General features: G+C 37.5%; 1 protein-coding gene across 1 annotated transcript; it reads left to right on the top strand.

Annotated features, from left to right (window-relative positions):
* The first annotated feature begins 5,128 nt into the window (after window positions 1–5,128).
* On the top strand, window positions 5,129–22,908 carry LOC113491671 (lysosomal alpha-mannosidase-like). Its single transcript, XM_026868756.1, has 19 exons — window positions 5,129–5,306; window positions 5,870–5,972; window positions 6,418–6,505; window positions 7,322–7,380; window positions 8,369–8,495; window positions 9,390–9,595; window positions 9,918–10,051; window positions 11,099–11,235; window positions 11,583–11,675; window positions 12,397–12,526; window positions 13,263–13,338; window positions 14,131–14,251; window positions 15,057–15,147; window positions 15,720–15,810; window positions 16,605–17,016; window positions 17,586–17,832; window positions 20,250–20,535; window positions 21,201–21,401; window positions 21,984–22,908. Exons 1-19 carry the CDS (start codon window positions 5,175–5,177, stop codon window positions 22,763–22,765), a joined length of 3,516 nt encoding a protein of 1,171 aa, XP_026724557.1. The 5' UTR covers window positions 5,129–5,174; the 3' UTR covers window positions 22,766–22,908.
* The last annotated feature ends 186 nt before the right edge of the window (window positions 22,909–23,094 follow it).

Raw genomic sequence — 23,094 nt, 5'->3', positions numbered from 1 at the left:
AATGTATTGAACTGACAAGTCAGTCACGTCACTTGTCGAAGAGGAATGTCATTCACATACATTTGAAGTTTTCTATACCAAAATGAAACATTGTCTAGGCCGTCTTAATAGGTCTACAGTTTCATATAAATAACCAACAAAATTATTACGGTAAAACGGAGTAAGAAGAGAATCTATAAGAAAGTTGTTAGTTTTCATTAAAATTTGGTCGTTTCACAAGATAAAATTATAAAGATTATATGAAAATTAGCTTTCTGCCCGCGGCTTCGCCCGCGTCGTTGTCGGTTATATCGCGTTTCCAAGAGAACTCTTCAAAAGTCCCGGATAAAAACTATCCTATGTTCTTTCTCAAGGTCAACTCTATCTCTGTACCAGATTTCATTAAAATCAGTTCAGTGGTCACGTGAAAGCTTAACAGACAGACAGAGTTGTCACATTTATTATATTAGTCACACACAAATCACAAGCTGTTTATAAAATAATTGTGTGTAAGCATTTTTATATAAAAACGTATGCGAATTTTAGGAAAAAAAAACTATTTCCTTTTCACTCCGTTTTACCCACAAAAAAACATGTTTCAAGTGAACTGATTATCATTACTTTATATTCAAATCACCAATTTTATGTTTTTCAATATCACTTTTAATTGTTAATCACCATAGGGCTACGAACAAAATATAAAGGGTGCTCTTAAAAATAATACAACTATTTCTTATACAGAATGATGTTAAAAGCACCAAAGTCTCATACAATTTGACATTTCTACAAGTAAAAGTCATACAAAAATGTATGTATTTGTCACTTTTTAGATTTGTCACGTGACAGTTTTGTTACTATCATACATTTTGCGTGTAGAAGTGTCAAATTTGTATGGAAGTGTATGAAATTCAATGGGAAAATGTTTTATTATAATTATTACACTATCTTATGGTCTAAGGGTAATTTTTTTTCTGTTTATTTAAATTTATTAATACGATGGGTTTTATTTTCTATGTTTATATTTAAGTATAGTATTTAACCGACTTTGAAATATGTGAGTGCTGTGTTTTTGTTAGATTTTCTAAAATTGAATGAATAATTAACAGCTAAAACCCAGTATGCTACAGAGAGACTGTCTATCTGACAACACAACACGGTAATGGGGAATTTTGAGTATCGAAAACCGAATTAAAATGGAAATAAACTAGTTTCACAAGTAAGGTGTGTGTATGTTTGTATAAAAATTTCTCGAAAACTGATGTACCTATTTTGATATTTTCAATATTAGAATACTTGTTAAGGTTTATAGAATGATATGCTTACCATATATAAGTGATATTTCTGATAGTTTAACAGATTCCCCAAATGTAAGGATAACACATGTGATGGGTTCCGTAAAAAAGACGGCATGCATACCTCTAACCAAAGCTCTGCTGTCCGTCCGTATCTCACCAGATTGTATCTCATGAACCATGATAGTTAGACAGTTAAATTATCATAACATCTGTGATAATTTAACCGTCTATTATATATATTTCTGTTGCCGCTAAAATCGCAAATAAAAAGTCAAGGTTAAGCAACCTCTGTACGGTCATAAATTTTGTGGATGTACAAAGTTTTCCAAATTGTGTTACTCTAGCATATTTGTACGGAACCCTCATTCCGACTCGCATTAAATCGGTCTTAACCGATTTATCCCATCAGTAAAACTTAAAGAAATAACTCTTGTCTATGGAAAAGCATAGAATTTATATATCTTACTAAGATAGATTGATTGAAAAAAATCATGGAACAGAGGAAAGGAAAGGGAAGTGTCAACATTCAAGTCACATGCATAAAGATCTCGTGTGACGTCACTTACCAGTATTTTTTTTGCTAGCAAGAGATGTTTGTAGCCCATACCATACTTAAGTGCCGTCGATTAATTCGCTTTCTGCTTATGCAGGTTTAAATTTTAATATCAGGTTGTAAGCACACACTAGCTGTTGCCCACGACTTCGTCCGCGTGGTTAGAAGATATAAGTTATGATTTATACCTGCCCTGTTTTTTCTACATTTTCCATTGTATCTTTGCTCCTATTAGTCGCAGCGTGATGGTATATAGCCTAAAGCCTTCCTCGATGAATGTTCTATTCAACACAAAAATATTTTTTCAATCTGGACCAGTAGTTCTTGAGATTAGCGCGTTCAAACAAACAAACTCTTCAGCTTTATATATTAGTATAGATACAAATACAAAAGTAGATCATTATCTCCTAACATTGACACAACTAACTTTGAACATTTCCCACTGTTTCTCTGTTCCATGATATTAGAGTTAAGTTGTCAAATCATGTGTAGATTTAAGGAGACTTTTAATAAATATTTATTTGTTGTAATTTGTTATTTCGTATTTTTATTTTTGGCCTTTCCCTTGATACCCTTATCTTTCCTAGACCCTCGGTAATAGGGTTTCAATAAGGGAACCCTACCTTACTCAAAGTGTGAAATGGAACCATGTATTATTTGGTCTGCTATCTTTCTATCTATTATTAGACTGTAACTTATGAACCACGATAGTCTAGCTATAATGACTTTCTGCCTGTCTGAGGCAAAAAATAAGAAAAAAAAAACGTATATTGTATATTAAATGGAAAATGCTGTTGCTAGAAGCTAACAATAACGCAACAGCGGCTCCGTCTTTCATCTCAATTAAGAAAGCAAACAAAAACTTACAAAACCATTTTTATTTCAGTTCATTCTTGATACGCTAAATAATTATAAATCCTTTTATTCAAGTTTTGCTACAAAAAAACATATTTTTATTGCAAATATATATACACGGTGATTTTTTTAGTCGTCTTACAAAAGCAGCCCAGTTCATGTATCCAATGACTAGAACACGTTCATGATAAAAAAATAGGTATTTATGAGATTTGAAAAAAAAATGCAATTTTTATTTAATATTATGATGCAATTCGTAGTTTTTTAGAAACACAGCTCTGTTGCGAGCGCGGTCCGAGCCTTGTAACAATGATGAGGGGGGGCGCAGGCGGCGGCGTTTTTATCATTTTTAAGAGTATATTTCAGATTTCTCTTGTTTAATTTTCTTCGTACTTATTATCTTAGTTGACGATAAAAAAATAATCGCGCCTAGGGGTATTTTACGTCGGACACATGAACTGGGCTGCTTTTGTAAGACGACTAAAAAATCACCGTGTAAAGACAGCTCCCCGTATTACCCACCCATCATCGCTTCCTAAGAGCTGTACCTGTGAGAGAAGTAACAGAGCAACAAACTGCCCAGCAGCATAGCCCAGACCTGTCTTCCGGTATTAAATGATCTTACCGTAACAATAAGCATCACATATTATACATTCAGCATCTGACAAACAAACAACATTGTAAGCCATTGTTTATTTATAATAAAACATATTATTGTTTATAAATAAATGAAACGTCTGGAAATGACGACGTAAACATTGATCAGCACGCTTATGAGCTGCCCCACGGTGGGGCGCCATTACCGAAGCTGTTAATAACTCCAGCCTGTAACTGTCCTACTGCAGATTATTTGCCCTAAATATAGGCAGTGGGTTGGCGATGCCAGACTCAAATGTCATTAAATAATCTAAGTTTCCTCACAATGTGTTAATTTGACGGGGTGTCAACCAACCCTTTTTTTATTTTTGTTAGGCGGCCAAATCGTCATAGACACCTCCTCGGAGAATGCGCGGGTAGTGTCAGACTCTTACTGATTAAACCTGAACCACCGTACAACGTCTCCCGTGTTTAGTCGGTGGGTGTGAACAACCGCTCCTGCTCTATAAAAGAACAGATATTAACTGATATCTGTTTACCTTCATGGAAAGAAACCCGGCCCTTTTTAGAGGCGTGCAGGGAGAAACAGGTCACACATGCAGAGGCCTTGTGGCGAAATTTAATCTCAAATTAGTTGGAGCATCTACCAGGAGCCATCCACCTCTATTCCATTAAAGAACATAGGGGTTTCACAAACATTCAAGTCACATGCTCAAAGACACCCAGACTCAGGACAAGCATTCGTGGATCACACAAATTCTTGTCCTTTGCGAGATCGATCCTACATCATGTTCAGTGGGTTTGGTGTGGTGACCTCAACCACTCGGCTACCCGTGCAGTCAAATATAGCTCTAGCGACCGCCCTCTAGCCAAACAGTTAAGGCAAGAAAGAACTAGGAGTTCCTTTAAAGTCAGTGCCACGATAAGTAGCCATAATAATATTGTGGCGCCCACTTGAGGGAAGCAATATCAAGTGTTAGTTTTTTGCTGATCCCAAGAAAATTATATTAAGAATTTCATCTTTCCTTTAGCGTTACGTTTGGCAGTGGAAGTATTCCACCTCTAGCGTAGAGCACAGTTCTGAGGGTTTGCGCCAGGAGAGGCAAGAGACTCCAACTTCAGACCTTGGCGCCCCCCTGAATTTGTCGCCCTGGGCCATCGCCCCATCACGCCTCCCCATAACGCCGGCACTGTTTAAAGAGTGACTCCCTAGGACATTCAAGTTCTGCTCACAACTGGCCCTGTTAATATTATTCTTATAACATTCCAATCTTGCAACCGGAGATATATGACAACAGGATATTGTATCATTATAACAATCAAGCATTGTTTTGTTATTAATTATATGTCATTAACAGTAGACTTGTGACACTCAAATTGACAACACGTATTAACATACTTTAATATTAAAATTAACTTTAAAAATAGTTGAAAACGTTAATGGTTAAAAATTTTGATAACGGTTTACTCACGCGTATGTATCGGGATCGCCCGACTAGTTTCGGACCCAACCGGAGTCCTTAATCATGAGCTGACGTGGTGATGGTTAAAGCTTGGGCAATAAAACTAAATATGTGTGATTAAAATATTTTAAAATATATATATCAAAATGTGTTTATTGAATATTAAAAAAATCGTAATTAATTTGTGAATCTATCGATTTGTTTAATTATTGCATTGGTTTTACGGGGATATTTTCTTTGCAGATAGTGATTTTTAATAATAGTTTTAAGAGTGAGTGTTTAATCATTAATCAGAATAAATAAAGTGATTAATAAGAATTATTTTTGGAATTACTTCAGACAGCTAATAAGCATACCTAATATAAACAAAATATAATTAAAATAAATAGTCTTTATAAATAAATATTTAAAGTGAATTAAAAAGTGTCAAAAATGCAATTGGAATGTATAGTCATTGTGTCATTGCTACAATTATTGTTTATGAGTAGAGTTATGTCTATGGATGCTATAGCCAAAGATCTTTTAACGCCAATGACTGAGTTTGGAGAGGCGTGTGGATATATGGTAAGTCATAAACTTTTAGAATTCCGCACAGAAAGGTTCAAAATATCAAAGTGTCAAAACTCCACTGTCTATCTGTGATTTAGTCATTGTGTCATCATATTGTAGTTTCTAGCCGGTTCTTCTCTCCATAAGAATGACACTTTGGAACCGTGCAACTAGAGTCACCACTATAACGTTTTAAAAGTGCCTGTAAAACGGTCTACTTGAAATAAAATCTTTTGATTTTTATAGTATTGCCATCATCCTAGCCTTTTCCCAACTATATTGGGGTCGGCTTCCAGTCTAACCGGACTCAGCTAAGTACCAGTGTTTTACAAGGAGCGACTGCTTATCTGACCTCCTCAAACCAGTTACAGACAACACAATACTCCTTAATCAGACTGGTTGTCAGACTTTCCAGCTTCTGACTACCTGTAACGACTGCCAAAGGTGTGTAAATAACAGCCGGGACCCACAATTAAACGTCCCTTCTGAAACCAGAGGAACTTGATAAGACAAAGATGTTCACCCATACACTGACCACATCTCATGAATTTTATTTTCTCGTTTTCTGCTTGTTTCAGAGTTGTCCTCGACTAAACGAAGGTGCTTTGAATGTGCACATAGTACCTGCGACGCACGGAGAGTTGGGGTACACGAGGACGTTTTACCAACATTATACAGGATGTATGTATATCTATATCATCATCATCATCATCATCATCACCTCATATTCGTCCACTGCTGGACGGTATTACAATTGCACGGCATCGAGATCTATGTTGGACTGCACGGATAGCCGAGTAGTTGAATTCACCACGCCAAACTTACTGAGTGTGTCGTGTAGCGGGTTTGATCCCCGCGTAGCACAAGTGTATGTGTGATCCACGAATGCTTGTAGCGAGTCCGGGTGTCTTTGTGCATGTAACTTGAATGTTTGTGAAACTCCCCTCGACACAATGATTGCATTTCTATGTGCGGGAGTCGTTTTTATAAACCAAAAAAATACCTGTAGTATTTTGCCTTGTCTCTTTCATTCTGAATTATCAGATACCGTAAATTTTGCATACTTTTTCAACTATTAAAGATTAGTTCAAATTAAAACTGTATGTGATCAAATGTTCTGTTTCAGATGACGATTTCTACGACCACAGCAAAGTTAATATGAAGAATATATTGGATGCTGTCATAACTGCACTTTGGACTCATGATAATAGAAAGTTCGTTCATATACTTAGTACCAAACGAGTTATACTTTAACCAAAACCTTTATTAAACTAAAAAAACTTTTATTAACCCGCCCATGGTGGGGCAAAGGCCTCCCCTAAATTCTTTCACGATTCTCTATCCTGGGCCACATGGAACCAGCCCAAGCAGTGAGCGTATAGATCGTCTCGCCACCGCTTCCTTGGCCGCGGTGACGTCGTTCATTAGCTGGGTCCCATAGTTTGGTAACTTTTGTCCATGCGGCTGACGTGACCCACCCAATCCCATATCATTCTGGCAGCTTTTTGCCAACGACTATTATCACAATTTTGGAACGCAGCGTGGTGTTCGAATTGAATCGAGACCAAAGCCTTAGAAACAGAAATTTCAAAGCAGGTTAAAAACAGTCCATCGCTCATCATGACTTGCTACAATAATAGGAAGAATTTGTACTCTCGGTCAGTCACCTCGGTAGCTTAGTTGGTAACGCGACTGACGCGTATATTATATTTTTATGTTATAACTAGCTGTTGCCCGCGACTCCGTCTGTGCGGACTTCAGTTTACAGCGTTCGGTGGTCCCCGTTTGCATGAAAACACATCCCCTTAGTGATTTTATAACTTTTACACACGTATTCAATTTTCCCTCGAAAACTATTTCAAAAATCCGGATAAAAGGTAGCCTATGTTCTTTTCCATGTCAATGGCTATATGCATGCCAAATTTCGTCGAAATCCGTTCAGCCGTTTTTGCGTGACTGAGTAACAAACATGCAAACACTTTCAGTTATAATATTACGAGTAGTTAAGATATAGACTTCTTCTTTTTCAGATTCACTCTCTCAGACCTTCCGTATTTATTTCATTGGTGGAAGAATAGGGATGGAACAGGTAATCATCTTTTACTGAACTTAATTTCTACAAGAACATTACCCTTCGCAATGGAGGCGGACAATCTTTGCAATGATCAGAAACTCAAAAAGCGATTACAATCTATATAAAAGACTTGTTTGTTTCGGCTTCGAGATAAATGTTCAAATGTATGTGAGTGACATTGCACTTCGACAAGTGACGTGACTTGGACACATCTTGACTTGAATGTAATTTGAGAGATTTGTCAGTGTTAGCGAGGAAACATATGTAACTTGTCTACAGGCCCTTAAATTATGTGTAAAGATGTCTAACACGGCTTTACTACATAAAAGTGTCTTTTGTATGGCACCAATCGTTTACAATAAGATACCAAAACCAATAAGAGACTTAAATGATGAATTATTCAAAAAAGGGCTCAAAATGTACCTAGTTAGTAAATGTTATTATTGCATTAACGATTTTCTAACAGAGAAATGTTATTAAGGAGATAATTTTACTATTGTTTCTAACAAATTTTGTTCCTTTATTGTGTTTATTAGTGATTTTTATTTTAGTTAAGTACTTTTATTTAATTTGTTAATTCATTGTGATTGCACCTATACCAATAATGTACACCCTCTGGGTATGTTACGGAGATCCTTTTTTATGTACACTACCACCTGTTATTTTTTTTGTTATACCTGTAACAACATTAAATAAATATTCTATTCTATTCTTTTCTAAAGTAAAACATTTTGACTTTTAGAGTACCGTACCTACAGGGCAAAATGGGGGTTCCATTTTACCCTCTAGTTATGTCAACTAAGTAATATTTGGTTTAATTTTTCACAGACGACGTATCTCTGCTCTCGTTTATACTAAAAATAAAATCAAGGTTAAGCATAATATTTTTTTGGTAGCCGAAAAATAAATTGGAGGGTTTAATTTATTTGTAAATTAACCGATTTGTTTAGATCGTTAAATATATCAATGCACTCTCCTAACCTCATCTCGCCTTCCTGTGCAGTTCGCCGCATGGTATACCAGCTACTCCGACAAGGGAGGCTGTTCATAGCCGGCGGTGGGTGGAGCATGAGCGACGAGGCCACCACTAGCTACCACGCTATTATAGACCACTTCACTTATAGTTTGAGGTGAGTGGAATAATAACTGTACTAGTTGTCTTGAAAACGTTGTTTTGCCAAATAATTTATTTATCGTCTAAATAGCGATAGCGAATTTATATTCCATATGAATAAAAAATGTTTGGCGTGGATTGTCCTTACCGTTTAGGGGTATGAAACATATTCGAAGAGTTTGTCCGGCCTTAGACCTACACAATATATGCACACATTTTTTTTTTGAGAATTTGTCAAACCAATTTCGGATTATTTTTATTTCAAACATGCAAAACAAAACAGCGGCTAAACAGCGGCTCGAGAATTTTATACAAAAGAGTTTTTTTTTTCAGGAAATATTATTATACTGCCTTCAATATTCTTATCAAGCAACTAGCTGTTGCCCGCGACTTCGTCCCCGTGGGTAGAAGATATAAGTTATGACTTATACCTGCCCTGTTTTTTTTTCACATTTTCCATTGTATCTTCGCTCCTATTAGTCGTAGCGTGATGGTTTGTAGCCTAAAGCCTTCGTCGATTAATGGTCTATTCAACACAAAAATATTTTTTCAATTTGAGCCAGTAGTTCCTGAGATTAGCGCGTTCAAACAAACAATCGAACAAACTCTTCAGCTTTATATATTAGTATAGATTTATTTATTTCACGTGCATAAAAAACTTACTAAAACGACTGGTACGATAAGTACTATATTCAATTCCTATCTGCTGTTTAAGTTTCATTAATTTTTTAGGTCATCCTATTTTTCTTGTATTCAGCCTAGGCATCACCACCATCCACAGCCTTTATCCTTCCACTACAGGACATAGGCCTAAATCTCGTGCCAATTTCTACGGTCCTGTGCCAGCCTCATCTAGACTCGACCGAGATTTATTTCCTCATGAAGTAATAGCCTCTCTTTTTAACCCCAGGAAGCTCAACGCAACCTTCCTCTCCTGCTCGCGGCCTCTCGTCACTTGGCAGGCGGATGTGTACGGGCACTCTCGAGAATTCGCCTCTCTCATGGCGCAGATGGGGTTTGATGGACACTTCATCAATCCCATCAGCTATGAAGATGAACTGGTTCGGATGAAGACCAAGACTCTTGAGTTTGTCTGGCGAGGGAGTGATGATTTGGGTAAGACTTTTTTAAAGGACTTATTGCTTGGTGACAAAAATGGCAAAAATGGCAAATGATAATTACGCAAAATTTAAAGCTCTATCCCAAAAAAACCTAATACTTAACTTTTACTTTGAGCTATGACCGATAGTCCGATACCTTTCACAAAATTTTGGCCTCTTCGATAAACGGAAATCTAAAGTTTGTGTGATCCACAAATACTTGTTCAGAATCTGGGTGTCTTCGTGCATGTGACTTAATTGTTTGTAAAACTCAAGACACAAATAATATAAAATTCCTTAACGTTTTTATAAAAAAAATGTTGTTATCTATATTTTAGGAGCGGATTCCGATATATACACGCACAAGTTGTTCGATGGCTACTGGACTCCGCCAGGGTTCTGCTTCGGAGGGTTCTGCAACGATCCCCTCATCATCACGTCTGATAGTACCTTCAATAATGTGGAGGAGAGGGTAAGGAGGGCTTGGTTTATAGTAGCTTTTGTCAGCGGCTTCATCCGTGAAGAGTCATAGTTCTAGACTGTAACAAGTCGGAGACAATGATCAGACTTAACATACAAAATACGGCAGATTTCAAATTAGTTATTATTTGGACCAAATCGGAGATAACGACATGCAAAATGTAGATTTGAAATGAGTTGTATGTTTTTATAATAACTATCGTGAGACCGATTCATTATTAAATGATGTAACGGTTTACTCACGCGTATTTATCGGGGTAGCCCGACTAGTTTCGGACCCAACCGGAGTCCTTAATCATGAGCAGACGCGGCGGGATCGCGAGTCGAACAGTTCGACCGCGTCCCGCTATCTCACCCCGATAAATACGCGTGAGTAAACCGTTACATCATTTAATAATGAGTTGTATGTTGTTTCCAAATCCTTTCTCCATCCTGTCTACCGTCGTTTTAAGTGCTATATTTAGGGTACCAAAAACAAGGGTTAAAGATTTAACCCTACTACTAAAGTTCCCCTGTTTGTCGATCTGTCCTTCCGTTGGACACTAGTCTTCTATGAACCTTGATAGCTAGTTTCTAGTTTATTTTTGCTTAAGCCTATTTGTGTCTAGAGTTCACGACTAAAACCAAAACCATTCACTTTAAATAATCTTAAGACCAGTGCATTGGTATATTTACAATTTTACAGAGTTAAATATTTACAAGTTAAAAAATAAAAAAATTGCCATTCAACGTGGCAATGCTGGCAGCCTTTTGGGCACACTCCCAGCCGGCAGCGATGCCGATGAATTTTTTGATGCTTTGATTTAATAAATTTAATTATTTTTTATCTTAAGACTAGATCACCAAATCACCGTCGCTGACGTCGTCCACAGCAAAGTTAGGGCGGTGGGGCGTACATGTCAAAAATCACCAAAGTTAAGAGGTCTGAAAGAAAAAGAAAAAGGCTTTGCCCTATCGTAGGACCTGAAACAGGAAGAAAAGACACCTTATAAATATTAACCGAAGCTCTTAATCCAAGAGTTCTCCTCCTCATCACCAGATAAACCTGTTCATCAAGCACATGAACCAGCGCCAGGCCCCGTACTACACGACTCGCAACGTGATGGTGATCATGGGACAACGGCTCGGCTACCACGACGCGCCTGTCTGGTTCGCTAACGTCGACAAACTTATATCGTAAGTCTTTGATCATCATTGGCCTAGCCTTTTCCCAACTATGTTGGGGTCGGCTTCCAGTCTAACTGGATACAGCTAAGTACCAGTGTTTTACAAGGAGCGACTGCCTATCTGACCTCCTCAACCCAGTTACCTGGGCAACACGATACCCCTTAGTTAGACTGGTTGTTTCAAGCTTCTGTACTACCCATCTGTCAAAGAAGTATGAATAACTGCCGGTACCCACAATTTAACGTTTAAGTGTTTTACAACTTACTTTGGGTTCAGAACAATGTATGTGATGATGTCCACATTTATTTTTGAATTTATTTATTTATTATAATAATACTATGATTCTTTCATTGCAGTCTTGTCAACGCGAAGCAAACTGCGATCAAAAACCGTGTGTTTCTCTTCTATTCGACGCCGGCGTGTTATTTGAAAGCAGTGCAGGAGGCCGCGTAAGTATATATACCATTAGTTTTTTTTGTCATCTGTTTTATACTGAATATTTAATGATCCCACGGGAACAAAAGATCGGTATGAAATCCAGGTTATAAACTATCTGTGTACCAAGTTTCGTCTAAATCAGTTCAGTGGATTTTGCGTGAAAGAAGAACAAATATCCATACATACTTTGAACGTTTATAAAATAAGTAGGAAGCAGAATAACACGTCGAAGTCATTTTATTTATAGAATTTAAATGTAATTTCCATAAAATTACACTTAGCTAGACTAGCTTCCAACTTGTGAAAAGGATTTAAGAATTGAAACTAGAGTAATGGACGTTTTTGAACTTGCGATCGGTGACCCCGTTAGCTTGGTTGGAAAAGCGGTTTGTCTGTCTGTTAACATATTTCCTCTACTGTACACTCTTTTTATTTGTTTCCTTAATGTGACTTTAGTCGCATTAAAATGCTACTTCAGAATCCTTTATTTCGGAAAGATCACAAATTGTGGGTACAGTTATTTGTACATCTTTAACAGTCTCAATCTTTAAAAGAACAACCAGTCCAACCAAGGGGTATCGTGTTGCCCAGGTAACTGGGTTGAGGAGGTCAGATAGGTAGTAGATTTTTAAGACACTGGTACTTTACTGCTTTCGGTTAGACTGAAAGCCGATCTCAACATAGCCCAACTACGATAACACAGTGTCTAATGATATTTTTTATTATTTTCAGGCCAAAACTATCAACGAAACAAGACGATTTCCTTCCCTACACTTATGATAAGGACACCCACACATCTGGGATGTTCACATCACGACCTGTCATCAAATACCTGGCTAGAGAGATACATCATTTTCTACAGGTACGTTCAATTTAGGTCGTCCGGGAGCAAGATGGGTCGATGACAGGAAAGGCCTCGGGTCGAGTCTAGATGAGGCTAGCACAGGACCGTAGAAATTGGCACGAGAAAGATAGAGGCCTATGCCCAGCAGTGGAAGGATAAAGGCTGTGGATGATAAAGATGATGTTCAATTTAAACTATCTTTGCACCCAAGCGCTACATGCGGTATATATTGATCTGATTAAATTGCTATTCGGACCTCTTCCTCTTTCCTAACTTTTGCGTGCCCGACAGAGTCATATTGTATCACCCACGGCAGCTATCCACATTCGGTGCTATGGATGTGGTCCCAATATGAGGCGAGGAGGCCGACGCTCTTTACATGTCGACCTCACCACAATACTAGAAAGTGACCGGTGGAAGCCCGCGGACGGTGTATGAAGGATTGCAACGCATTGCCATACACCGACACAAACGCGGATGACGTAGCACTGCGGGTCAGGTTTAGTCAGTAAGAGTCTGACACTAGCCATTTCCTCCTCCGAGGGAGCGAGTGTCCATGAGGACCCGTCTTAACGAAAAAAAAGGAAAATATTGTATCTTTAACTTGCTTAACTGAGTATTGAGTAATACTTTAGAACCAAGTTTATAATTAAATCTAACCACAAAACTACGTTGAGTCAGAAATGATTGCAAATTCCTCCATAAATAAATAGACCACTGTGCACTGGTGTAACTTTACTTCTTTATTTTACAGATGGCAAAACAACTGCAAATATTTGCAAAACTGGGAAATAATGACAGGAGGTTTGAAGATATCATGTGGATCGCAGGTCAGTACTGGTTTATTCATTATCGTCTTAGCCTTTTCCCAACTATGTTGGGGTCGGCTTCCAGTCTAACCGGATTCAGCTAAGGTCCAGTGTTTAACAAGGAACGACCAGCGAGCCAGTTACCTGGGCAACACGATACCCCTTAGTTAGACTGGTTGACAGACTTTCTAGCTTCTGATTACGTGTAAAGACCGCTAAAGATATATAAAGTACCTCGACCCACAATTTAACGTGCCTTCCGAAACACGGCAGAAATAACTAGTTTATCCTGTAAACAAAAAAATACTAATCTTCTTTAAGAAGGATAATGTTGGACGCCATTCGCACGCAGTTTGAAACCCCATCTTGAAACATGTATATGTACAAATTTCAAAATGTCGTGGTTTCTTTGCAATTTTTTTAGTGTTGCTAGCTAGTATTTGAGCATTGGTCACCAAGGTCCTTTTAATGGATTTGTAATTTAAGAGGTTCGTCATCATCATCATCCACAGCCTTTATCCTCCCACTGCTGGGCATAGGCCTCCCCTTTTTCGTGCTAATTTCTACGGTCCTGTGCTAATTAAAGAGGTTGCACGCAACGAACTTCCTTTCTATAAAGGGTGGGCAAAACTAGGTGCTGTCCAATATAATCTGACCTTCAAAAAGTGCTACTTAGTAGCCTAATTTGAATAGATGACTCTTGATTTTTATTTTGATATGCCAGCGACTTTTTTCCCATGACTAAGGCGACTAATATTATAATCTCCTTTTTTAAGTCTTATTAGACTATCCTTGTTCAACTTGGATTTTCAGGAGTGATGCAAGACCATACGATAATAACTGGAGCTATGCGGCCTTACGTGAGCGACTACTACGCGCGGAAGGTGTATCTCGCGAAGGAGCTGTGTATACAAATGTATAGACCGGCTTTCAAGTGAGTCAGCATAGATTTGTATACTTAGATTGTATAATATAGTATTCCACAACTCTCACACAACGCCATCTAGTGTCAAACTAAGCAAAGCTTGTATTATGAGTACTAGACAATAAACATTCTTTTTAAAAGAACGACTCCCGCCCTAAGGAATTTAATCCTTGTGTCGCGGGGGGTTTGCACATACTCAGAGCAAGACACCCAGACTCAGAACAAGCATTCGTGGATCACACAAATGCTCGTCCTACGCGGGGATCGAATCCGCGACACGTCGTGCAACGTGGATTTAGCGTGATGACCTCCACCACTCGGCTATCCGTGCAGTCAAATACATCCATATTATAGATAAACACCCAACCCAACATCTGTCTTGGGTGGGAATCGAACCCACGACCTCCATTATAGCAGTCAGGGCCACTAATCACTAGATATGTTATTATGTAACAAAGTACTTTAAAAAATTAAAGAATAAATTAAACTTAGTGAATCAGCTAAGCGTTAAAATACTAGGTCTGTGTGGCCTATAGAGATTCCACATACATTTATTTTAATTTATTTATTTAATTATCACACTAATCTACCATTACAGGTTACTTAACCTAATGCGGTAGCTAGGACTAAACAAAGGTCTAAGTATTTATGTGAGCTAGGGTTTCAAAGATTGAATTATTATGCACATAGTTGCAGGTCTAAATTCCAGCAACTGTTTTAATATGTAATTTTCTGATAATTCTGATATGCATAGGCAATAAGTTAGCCTGATACACATGCCCATCATTAATAGATTTTATTGTACTCATTCCAGTATACTTCGCAAGTCACCAAAGTCCATGCAGTACTACGCTTGCCAGTTTAATATCTCGTCGTGTTGGACAATGTCCGAGGATAGATTCTTTGTAAGTACAATTTTAATTTATTATAACAACAGTGTAAATGAATAAATGTTGATAGATCGGCTTTAATAAATTGCTTGCTTCTTAACCGACTTCAAAAAAAGAGATTTTCTGTTTGTATGCATGTATGTTTGTCCGCGATTATCTCGCGTTTAGCTGATGCAGTTTGAATGCAGTTTTCGGATAAATATTTGTAAAGCAATACTTTTAAAAACCAACCCCCCAATTCCGGAATGTAATCTTTGTGTGGTGTTCACAAACATTCAAGTCACATGCACAAAGACACCCAGACTCAGGACAAGCATTCGTGGATTTTATTGTGATTAAACCGGTTTATTCTTTCCCACGTTTTTATACTCTATGTTTCTTGCTTGTATGTTTGTCGTTCGGGTTGGATTTTTGCAACTAAACTTTGTTTCATTTCCCGATAATGTGAAATTTTCAGATTAGCTTCTACTAAAATGCAATTTACAACTATAAAAACGGCTGGACCGATTTTGCTATAATTTTAATGGAGTGACATTTAAAAACATTGGTTAACAGTTACATTAATACATGTTGATGGTGTTTTACAGATTGTGATATATAACCCATTAGCCTGGCCTGTGACTAGACCTATACGGTTACCAGTCGCTAGAGGAGTATACCATGTTTATGACCCCAAAGGTAAGACCATAATACTTCTAGATTTAAATTCAAATTAATGTATTGAATGTTAATACGAAACTGTATATGTGTGTCAAATTACGAGAGCAGATAGAGTAAAGAATGATTATATAATGATTGGCCTGTTGGTCTATTGGTTAATGGCCTTGACTGCTATACCGCACGTCGTGGGTTCGATTCCTACCCAGGTTACCCACAAATGTTTGTGTGATGAGGATGATTATTTGTCTGTGTCTGGATGGCATTTATCTATATTATGTATGTATTTAAAAATATATAAGTATGCTTATCAGCTGTTGCCTAGTACTCATAATACAAGCTTTCCTTAGTTTAAGACTAGATGGCGTTGTGTGAGACTTATGGAATATGTATTAAAAAAAAGTATGTAAGTAAAAGTTTGAAAGTGGCACCGGTTACAGAAAAACTACGTGGCAACCGGCTGTCATGGTATGGGCATGTGATGCGAAGGAATGAGAGTCATGCGGTGAGGAAGGTGTTGAGTATGAATGTGGATGGATATAGGGGAAGAAGACGACCAAGGAAACGATGGATGGATTGTGTAGACGATATGGCTGCAAAGAGTGTTTTTTGTGAGATGACGTCAGATAGAAAGGTATGGAAGAAGAAGACATATTGCGCGGACAACAAATAAAATAATTGGAATAAGAGCAGGGGAATGATGATGTGAATGTGTCAAATTAATATCACCAACGAAGACCCACGCTGTATAAGCAAGTTGCCATTCAAATTGTCGACTAATTTCGAAATTACATTAATCACCATCCCTCTTACAGGTGCTAAACAAAACCACTCTATAATCACCATCCATGATCTGATAGCATCCCTCCCAGACCGAGGCGAAATATTAACTGAAGATGAGCTAGTATTCATCGCTGAGAAAATCCCACCGATGGGCTTCCGATCCTACTACATCCAACAACTACACGCCAGAACTAGGCAAAAACGATCCATCATCAAAAAACTAAATAAAAATAAAAAGAAGAAATATTTGACAAGACAAACGAATAATCTGAAAATAGATGATAAATCTCTTCTAGATGATATTCAAGATTATGAGGATTTCGAAGAGAATACAGAAAGGCCAAGAATACAGTTTGGGAATATATCTTTGTCAAACGAAACTGACTTTTATCCCGATTATGTTGTGACTCCACCGACCAGAATTAATAGGACTACTACTGAGGTGTAAGTATTGTTATAGTGGGGTCAACTGTTTTTGGTGGTTACTGTCGGTAATTTATGATAGAGAGAATGAACGCTGATGATTTATCTGCACGAATAGCTGAGTGGTATAGTCCACCACGCCAAGCCCATTGTGCGTGACGTGTCGCAGGTTCGACAGACATTTGTGTGATCTTAGGTTTATTTCCGTGGATAATTAACCAATAACAAACACGTCTACTGTAAACCCCTAACCCTATTACTAAAGTTCCTCTGTCTGTACGTCTGTAAAAACATGTAACTCATGAACCATATTTCTAGCTACAAATTTTACCCGCGCAAATTTTAAACGACTCCACCAAATTCTATGAAACATATCTAAAATCACTCGCATAATTCACATTTATTACTAAATTCAAATCGCTCAACCCATTCAAAAGAAATGATGCCACAGACAGAGAGACTTATTTCCTCCACCCTCTTTTTGCATCATTAACAACCCATTTTTTTTCGCAACCTTTTTTTTGTAGACCCTAATCATACTCAACTCTTAGTTTAGCAATTACAACTTTCTCTAACTGGTTTCTTTCCAGCCCACCATCTCGAACGACATCTAATCCCACAACCACCACAACAATTTCATCATCATCATCAACAACAACAGCTTCATCATCACCACCAACATCATCTCTGCCGCTTTACCCAGAGTATGAGTATGTGGAGGTTACAGACAAACCCGAGGCAACAACGGAATATATTGACTATGATAAATATTATAGAAGAATGGAACAGGCTGGGTATCACAGTTTTGAAACTACTCGCAATTATATTAATAATGAGGTGAGGGGAAATAAAAGAATAATTTTATTAAATACTCACGCGTATTTATCGGGATCGCACGACTAGTTTCACACCCAACCGGAGTCCTTGATCGACTTACAACCCCGCGTCAACTCATGATTAAGGACCCCGGTTGGGTCCGAAACTAGTCGTTGGGATCGGCTTCCAGTCTAACCGGATTCAGCTAAGTACCAGCGTTTTACAAGAAGCGACTGCCTATCTGACCTCCTCAATCCAGTGTAAACAACCAAGACCCATAATTTACCGTGCCTTCCGAAACACGGCCCTAAGTCTATTTCTGAACATGATGACCGATCCATGGCCCGAGCGTATCATAGTGAAATAAAATGAAATCCCACCAAAAACATTAAATGTAAAAAAATGCCAAGTCTCTCGATGCAGTCTTTCCATCGTAAAAAGTTTTGAGATCTCATAGAAGCCAAGTCCTATTCAAAATATTTTGTAGTTATAAATCAACATTTAGTAATTGTATCAATAGTTTTCTTTATATTATAATTATAGTGACTTGGCAATGAGCACAAGAAGAAACAAATAAAACGGCATATTTGTAGGAGTTGAAAGTTACACACACCGCATGCGTAAACATTAATATCACAAAATTAATTTTCTTTTGGTTTATCCGTGTCGTCCCAACCGAATTTCGGCAACGGCAGTCAGTCTTAGTGTACTCTCGATTCATTTACTTTCATAAAGCGATGGCCCGTAAGGTATTCTTAATTATTGTATTGGAGCATGTAGTCGGTAGTGACCATCATGATTCACACATAACAAATAATCTGATCACTGGTCTCGTCAGTAACATTTGCACATAATTCCAGGCATCAAGCAGCTTTTAATTTGTGCTCATTGCCAAGTCACTATAATTATAATATAAAGAAAACTATTGATACAATTACTAAATGTTGATTTATAACTACAAAATATTTTGAATAGGACTTGGCTTCTATGAGATCTCAAAACTTTTTACGATGGAAAGACTGCATCGAGAGACTTGGCATTTTTTTACATTTAATGTTTTTGGTGGGATCTCATTTATTTTTTGTAAGTGTATTTCTTTCTTTTTTTTTAGGTGTCATAATTTCTAGGACTTCAGCTACTGCTTTGCTTAGAACCCATTCTCTATCTCTATCTCTTTTGTTTCTTCTCTGAGACTTCGTTACTTCTAATGTAAACAAGCTTAAACTTATATATATATGCATATATATATCTACTAACTTACAAACTATAGCTAAACTAAACTAAATAACACGTAAAGTTCTCCGAATATCAATTATCACTACAATATTTTTTAGTTTCGAAATGGTTTTTCATAGACAGGTGGCGCTATCAAATGAAAATTATCGAATTATTCTGAAGTACTACTTAGACTGCGCTTTGTAACGAAACCATAGCGCGATTCAGACACGTACAACGCCATCTATCGAGCGCGCATACAATATTTATCGCAATACAATGGAGTTTTAGCTTTATTAATTTAATGAATTATGAATTTTATGTATTAATTTGTATTAATGATAGTCTGTGTATTACATTTATATTATTCTTTTCTATTCTATGTATGTATTCATCCAATTGAATAGGTACTTAAACAACGAACAAAGTTAACAATGCAGTCAAAATCCATACATAATGTTCTTGCCAAACCGCAAATATAAAATTGTTTTCTATGGCATATTATTTTTTAATGTTTTTATAATTTTTCCTTTATATGTGGCTAAGGACCTATCTTGGTACAAAATTTGAAGTTTCTAAGTCTGCTAGAAGTACCTTAGATTTTTGATGATCTGTCAGTGAGTCAGTGAGTCAGTGAGTCAGTGAGTGACAAAATGGTGTAACTTTGATCGACCGTAACTCCTAAACCATTAATTCAATTGGCATGTAATTTCGAACTTAAGCTTGTTCTAATGCCTACTATTATTCCCCGAAAAGCTAAACTCCTAGCTTTGTCCACGTCGAAGATACAGGGGGGGCGAAACAGCCGCGAATCGCTTCGAGAAAAGATGGTACGGCCGTGCCCGTTTTGCTCGAGACTTGGCAGGGGCACTGCCGTGCCCTCAGATCATTTATTCTGCAAATAGGATATTTTATCACTTTTACATGTCTTTTTTGAGAACAATGGAGCCGACATTTCCTATCTGACTACCCTGAGAAGAAATGTCGAAACAAACTCAGGGGGTCGCAGTCTCTTTTAAAGTCCAGACAATTTTCAAATTCAATTGTATAAACTAATGCAGAGTATTGCAATAAATTGATAATATACCTTCATAAGGTTTATGATTACAAAAAAAAATGTATTAAAAAAGATTTTAAAAAAATACGCAAATGAGTTTCATGTTCTTAAATAAAATAATAATTATTAGTTTAGCCACGAGCTTAATAATAATCTTTATTTTCAGTACATCTTAATAACTTTCGATAACAAATATCGTCTGACAGAAATACAGCTTTTGAACGGAGTCAACATAAGTTTTCATATCGAAATGTGTTACTATATTTCTGACGACCCGGTTAAACTTGGCTTGGATAAGAAGAAGCCAGGGGCCTATGTCTTCAGGCCCATGGATCCTCAACCAATTCTGATTTCTGACTATTTTGAGGCGAAAGCCTTAAAGACGGATATTGTTCAGGAGTTGCATTTGAAGTTTTCCACTTATGCGGGGGTGGCGTTGAGATTGTATACTGGTAAGTTTTGAAGCAGAAGATAGATCTCGATGGCGTGTAATTAGGGAGGCCTATGTCCAGCAGTGGACGAATATGGGCTGATGATGATGATGATGATGAAGTTCTGTAAGTGGGAAAAATTGGGGAGAGCCAAACAGTGGGACATTCCAGGCTAATTATAATAATGCACAATTACACTATGTTATAAACGCGAAAGTTTGTATGTATGGATGTTTGTTCCTCTTTCGCGCAAAAACAGGATAATGGATTTAGATTAAACTTGGTACACAGATAGTTCATAACCAGGATTGATACATGGGATAGTTTTTATTTCGATTTTGCTCTTGTGGGATAATTTTCTATTTGTAGTTGGCGGGCCCCTCTTCCCGTATAGGGAAGGTTTGAGCATTAATCACCACGCTAGCTCACTGCGGCCGATTTCAGAATCCGTTGTTTAAAATCCAGGTTTCCTACGATTAATTGAAGAATGTAAAAAATGTACTGTATATACAATTATTTTGAAAAGAGTAACTTATGGAGTTTCTTGCCGATTCTTCTCCATAAGAATGACATTTAGGAACCGTGCAACTAGAGTCAATATTGCAACGTTTTAAAAGTGCCTGGAAAACGGCCTAGTTGAAATAAACTTTTGATTTTGAGTTAAAGTTTGACTTTATGTTTTCCAGGTTTACCAACCATTGAAGTGGATTGGATTGTAGGCCCTATTCCTATGGATGATGGTTACGGGAAAGATGTGTTCATAAGATACGCTAGTAACATAGTCAATAAGGGCGCGTTTTACACTGACAGTAATGGACGACAGACTATTAAAAGAATGCGCGATATGAGAGCGACGTATAAGCAGACCAATGTTGACAATATACCTGGTAAGTGAATAATTCTGTTGCATAATTTTCACACAACGCCATCTTGTGTCAAACTAAGGAAAGGTTGTATTTGAGTACTGGATAACTGATTAACATATTATGTGTTTCTAAATACATATATTTTATAGATTGAGAGAATACAGACGCAATAAATGATCGTGCTCAAAAAACATTTGTTCTGAGCGGGAATTGAACCTACGACCTCCGGTAAAGCAGTCAGGGTCACTAACCACTAGACCAGCAAGCCAGTCAAATTAAACCCCGATATTTTTTAATGAAATCTCTTTTTGGGACGTCCAACATTTAATTCTCATGCACAAAGACTCTCATACTCAGGACAAAACCTTAACAAGAGAACTTTCACTGATGTTCTATTTCTGTAGTATAACAAAAAACAATGAAAATGTAAAGTTAAGTTAAGCAATTAAGAATACGGTGATAAATTTGACCGGTGACCAATTTCTATTAAACATACTTAAAGTCTTTAGCTTATCCATACGGTACCCTTTGTGTTGCAAATCAAACTTACTGTAGACCGCATACTAAAGAAATACAAGTAACTAATTCCTTCCATCTCCCCAGGAAACTTCTACCCAGTCACATCAAAAATCTACATCGAAGACTTGGAGCGAAATGTCCGAATGTCCGTATTCACGGACAGAGCACAAGGCGGGACCTCTTTGATAGATGGGAACATTGATCTGATGCTGCATCGACGCATATTCACCGACGACAGTGGAATCCAAACGTTTCTAAACGAAACTGAATTCGGAAGAGGGCTAATAGTAACTGGGAAACACTATCTCTACCTCTCAAAGGCTGACCATCGCGCGAATAAAGTCTTCGAAAAGAAATTTGCTAAGGAATTGGAACTACATCCTAAAGTATTTTCCTCAATTCATCCGTCCTACGTAAATATTAGCTACGATCTTTGGAATGCGAACAAAAATGAGTATTCTGCCCTCAGAATGAAAGTCCCTATCGGCGTACACATTTTGACAATAGAAAAACTAGGTGATAAACTACTTTTGAGACTAGAAAACTATTTAGAAAAAGCAGATGTAGTCAGAAACGGAGTAAAAGTCGTCTTCATCAAAGAGTTGTTCATGGATTTTGTTATTGTTGATGTTAAAGAAACTACTCTTGCTGGTAATATTTATTTGGAAGATTATACTCCGATGCAGTGGCAGAAAGATAGATTTGTTAAGAATTTTAATGAGTTTTATGGTAATTCAAGTGGTCCAGAGTTTACGAACCCTGATAGTGAATTTATAAGGTCGTTTGAGAGAGTTAACCTTGACACTGGTATAGAGTTGCAACCGCAACAGATCAGAACCTTTGTGGTTACTTACGTGCTTGTTTAAATAATAAATTACTTATTAAGCTGAATGATTTGTTTCATTTCATTTGACGTCACTTCGAAGTGTGTTCAAAAAAGCCTCGCCCTTGGGTACCGTCCTCCGATTGGGTAAATTACCACCTTTTCTTAGACATCCAGCCCAAAAACACGACTTGAAATACAAGTAATTACCATCTCGCACCTTTCATCTCGCTCCCTCTCCCCAACCCTGGGTCATACCTCTCGTATACCCTCTTCTTTGGTACATTCTTCCTACATTAGTCCAACCTACTTTGACGACCTCCGTGATCGAGTGGCGAACGCACCGGTTTCAAGGTGTCGCTAGCTCTGAGG

The sequence above is a fragment of the Trichoplusia ni genome, chromosome 3 (genome assembly GCF_003590095.1).
Source record: "Trichoplusia ni isolate ovarian cell line Hi5 chromosome 3, tn1, whole genome shotgun sequence".
Lineage (NCBI taxonomy): Eukaryota > Metazoa > Arthropoda > Insecta > Lepidoptera > Noctuidae > Trichoplusia > Trichoplusia ni.
The sequence above is the reverse complement of the archived record's forward strand: the minus strand, read 5'-3'. Positions and strand labels throughout refer to the sequence as shown.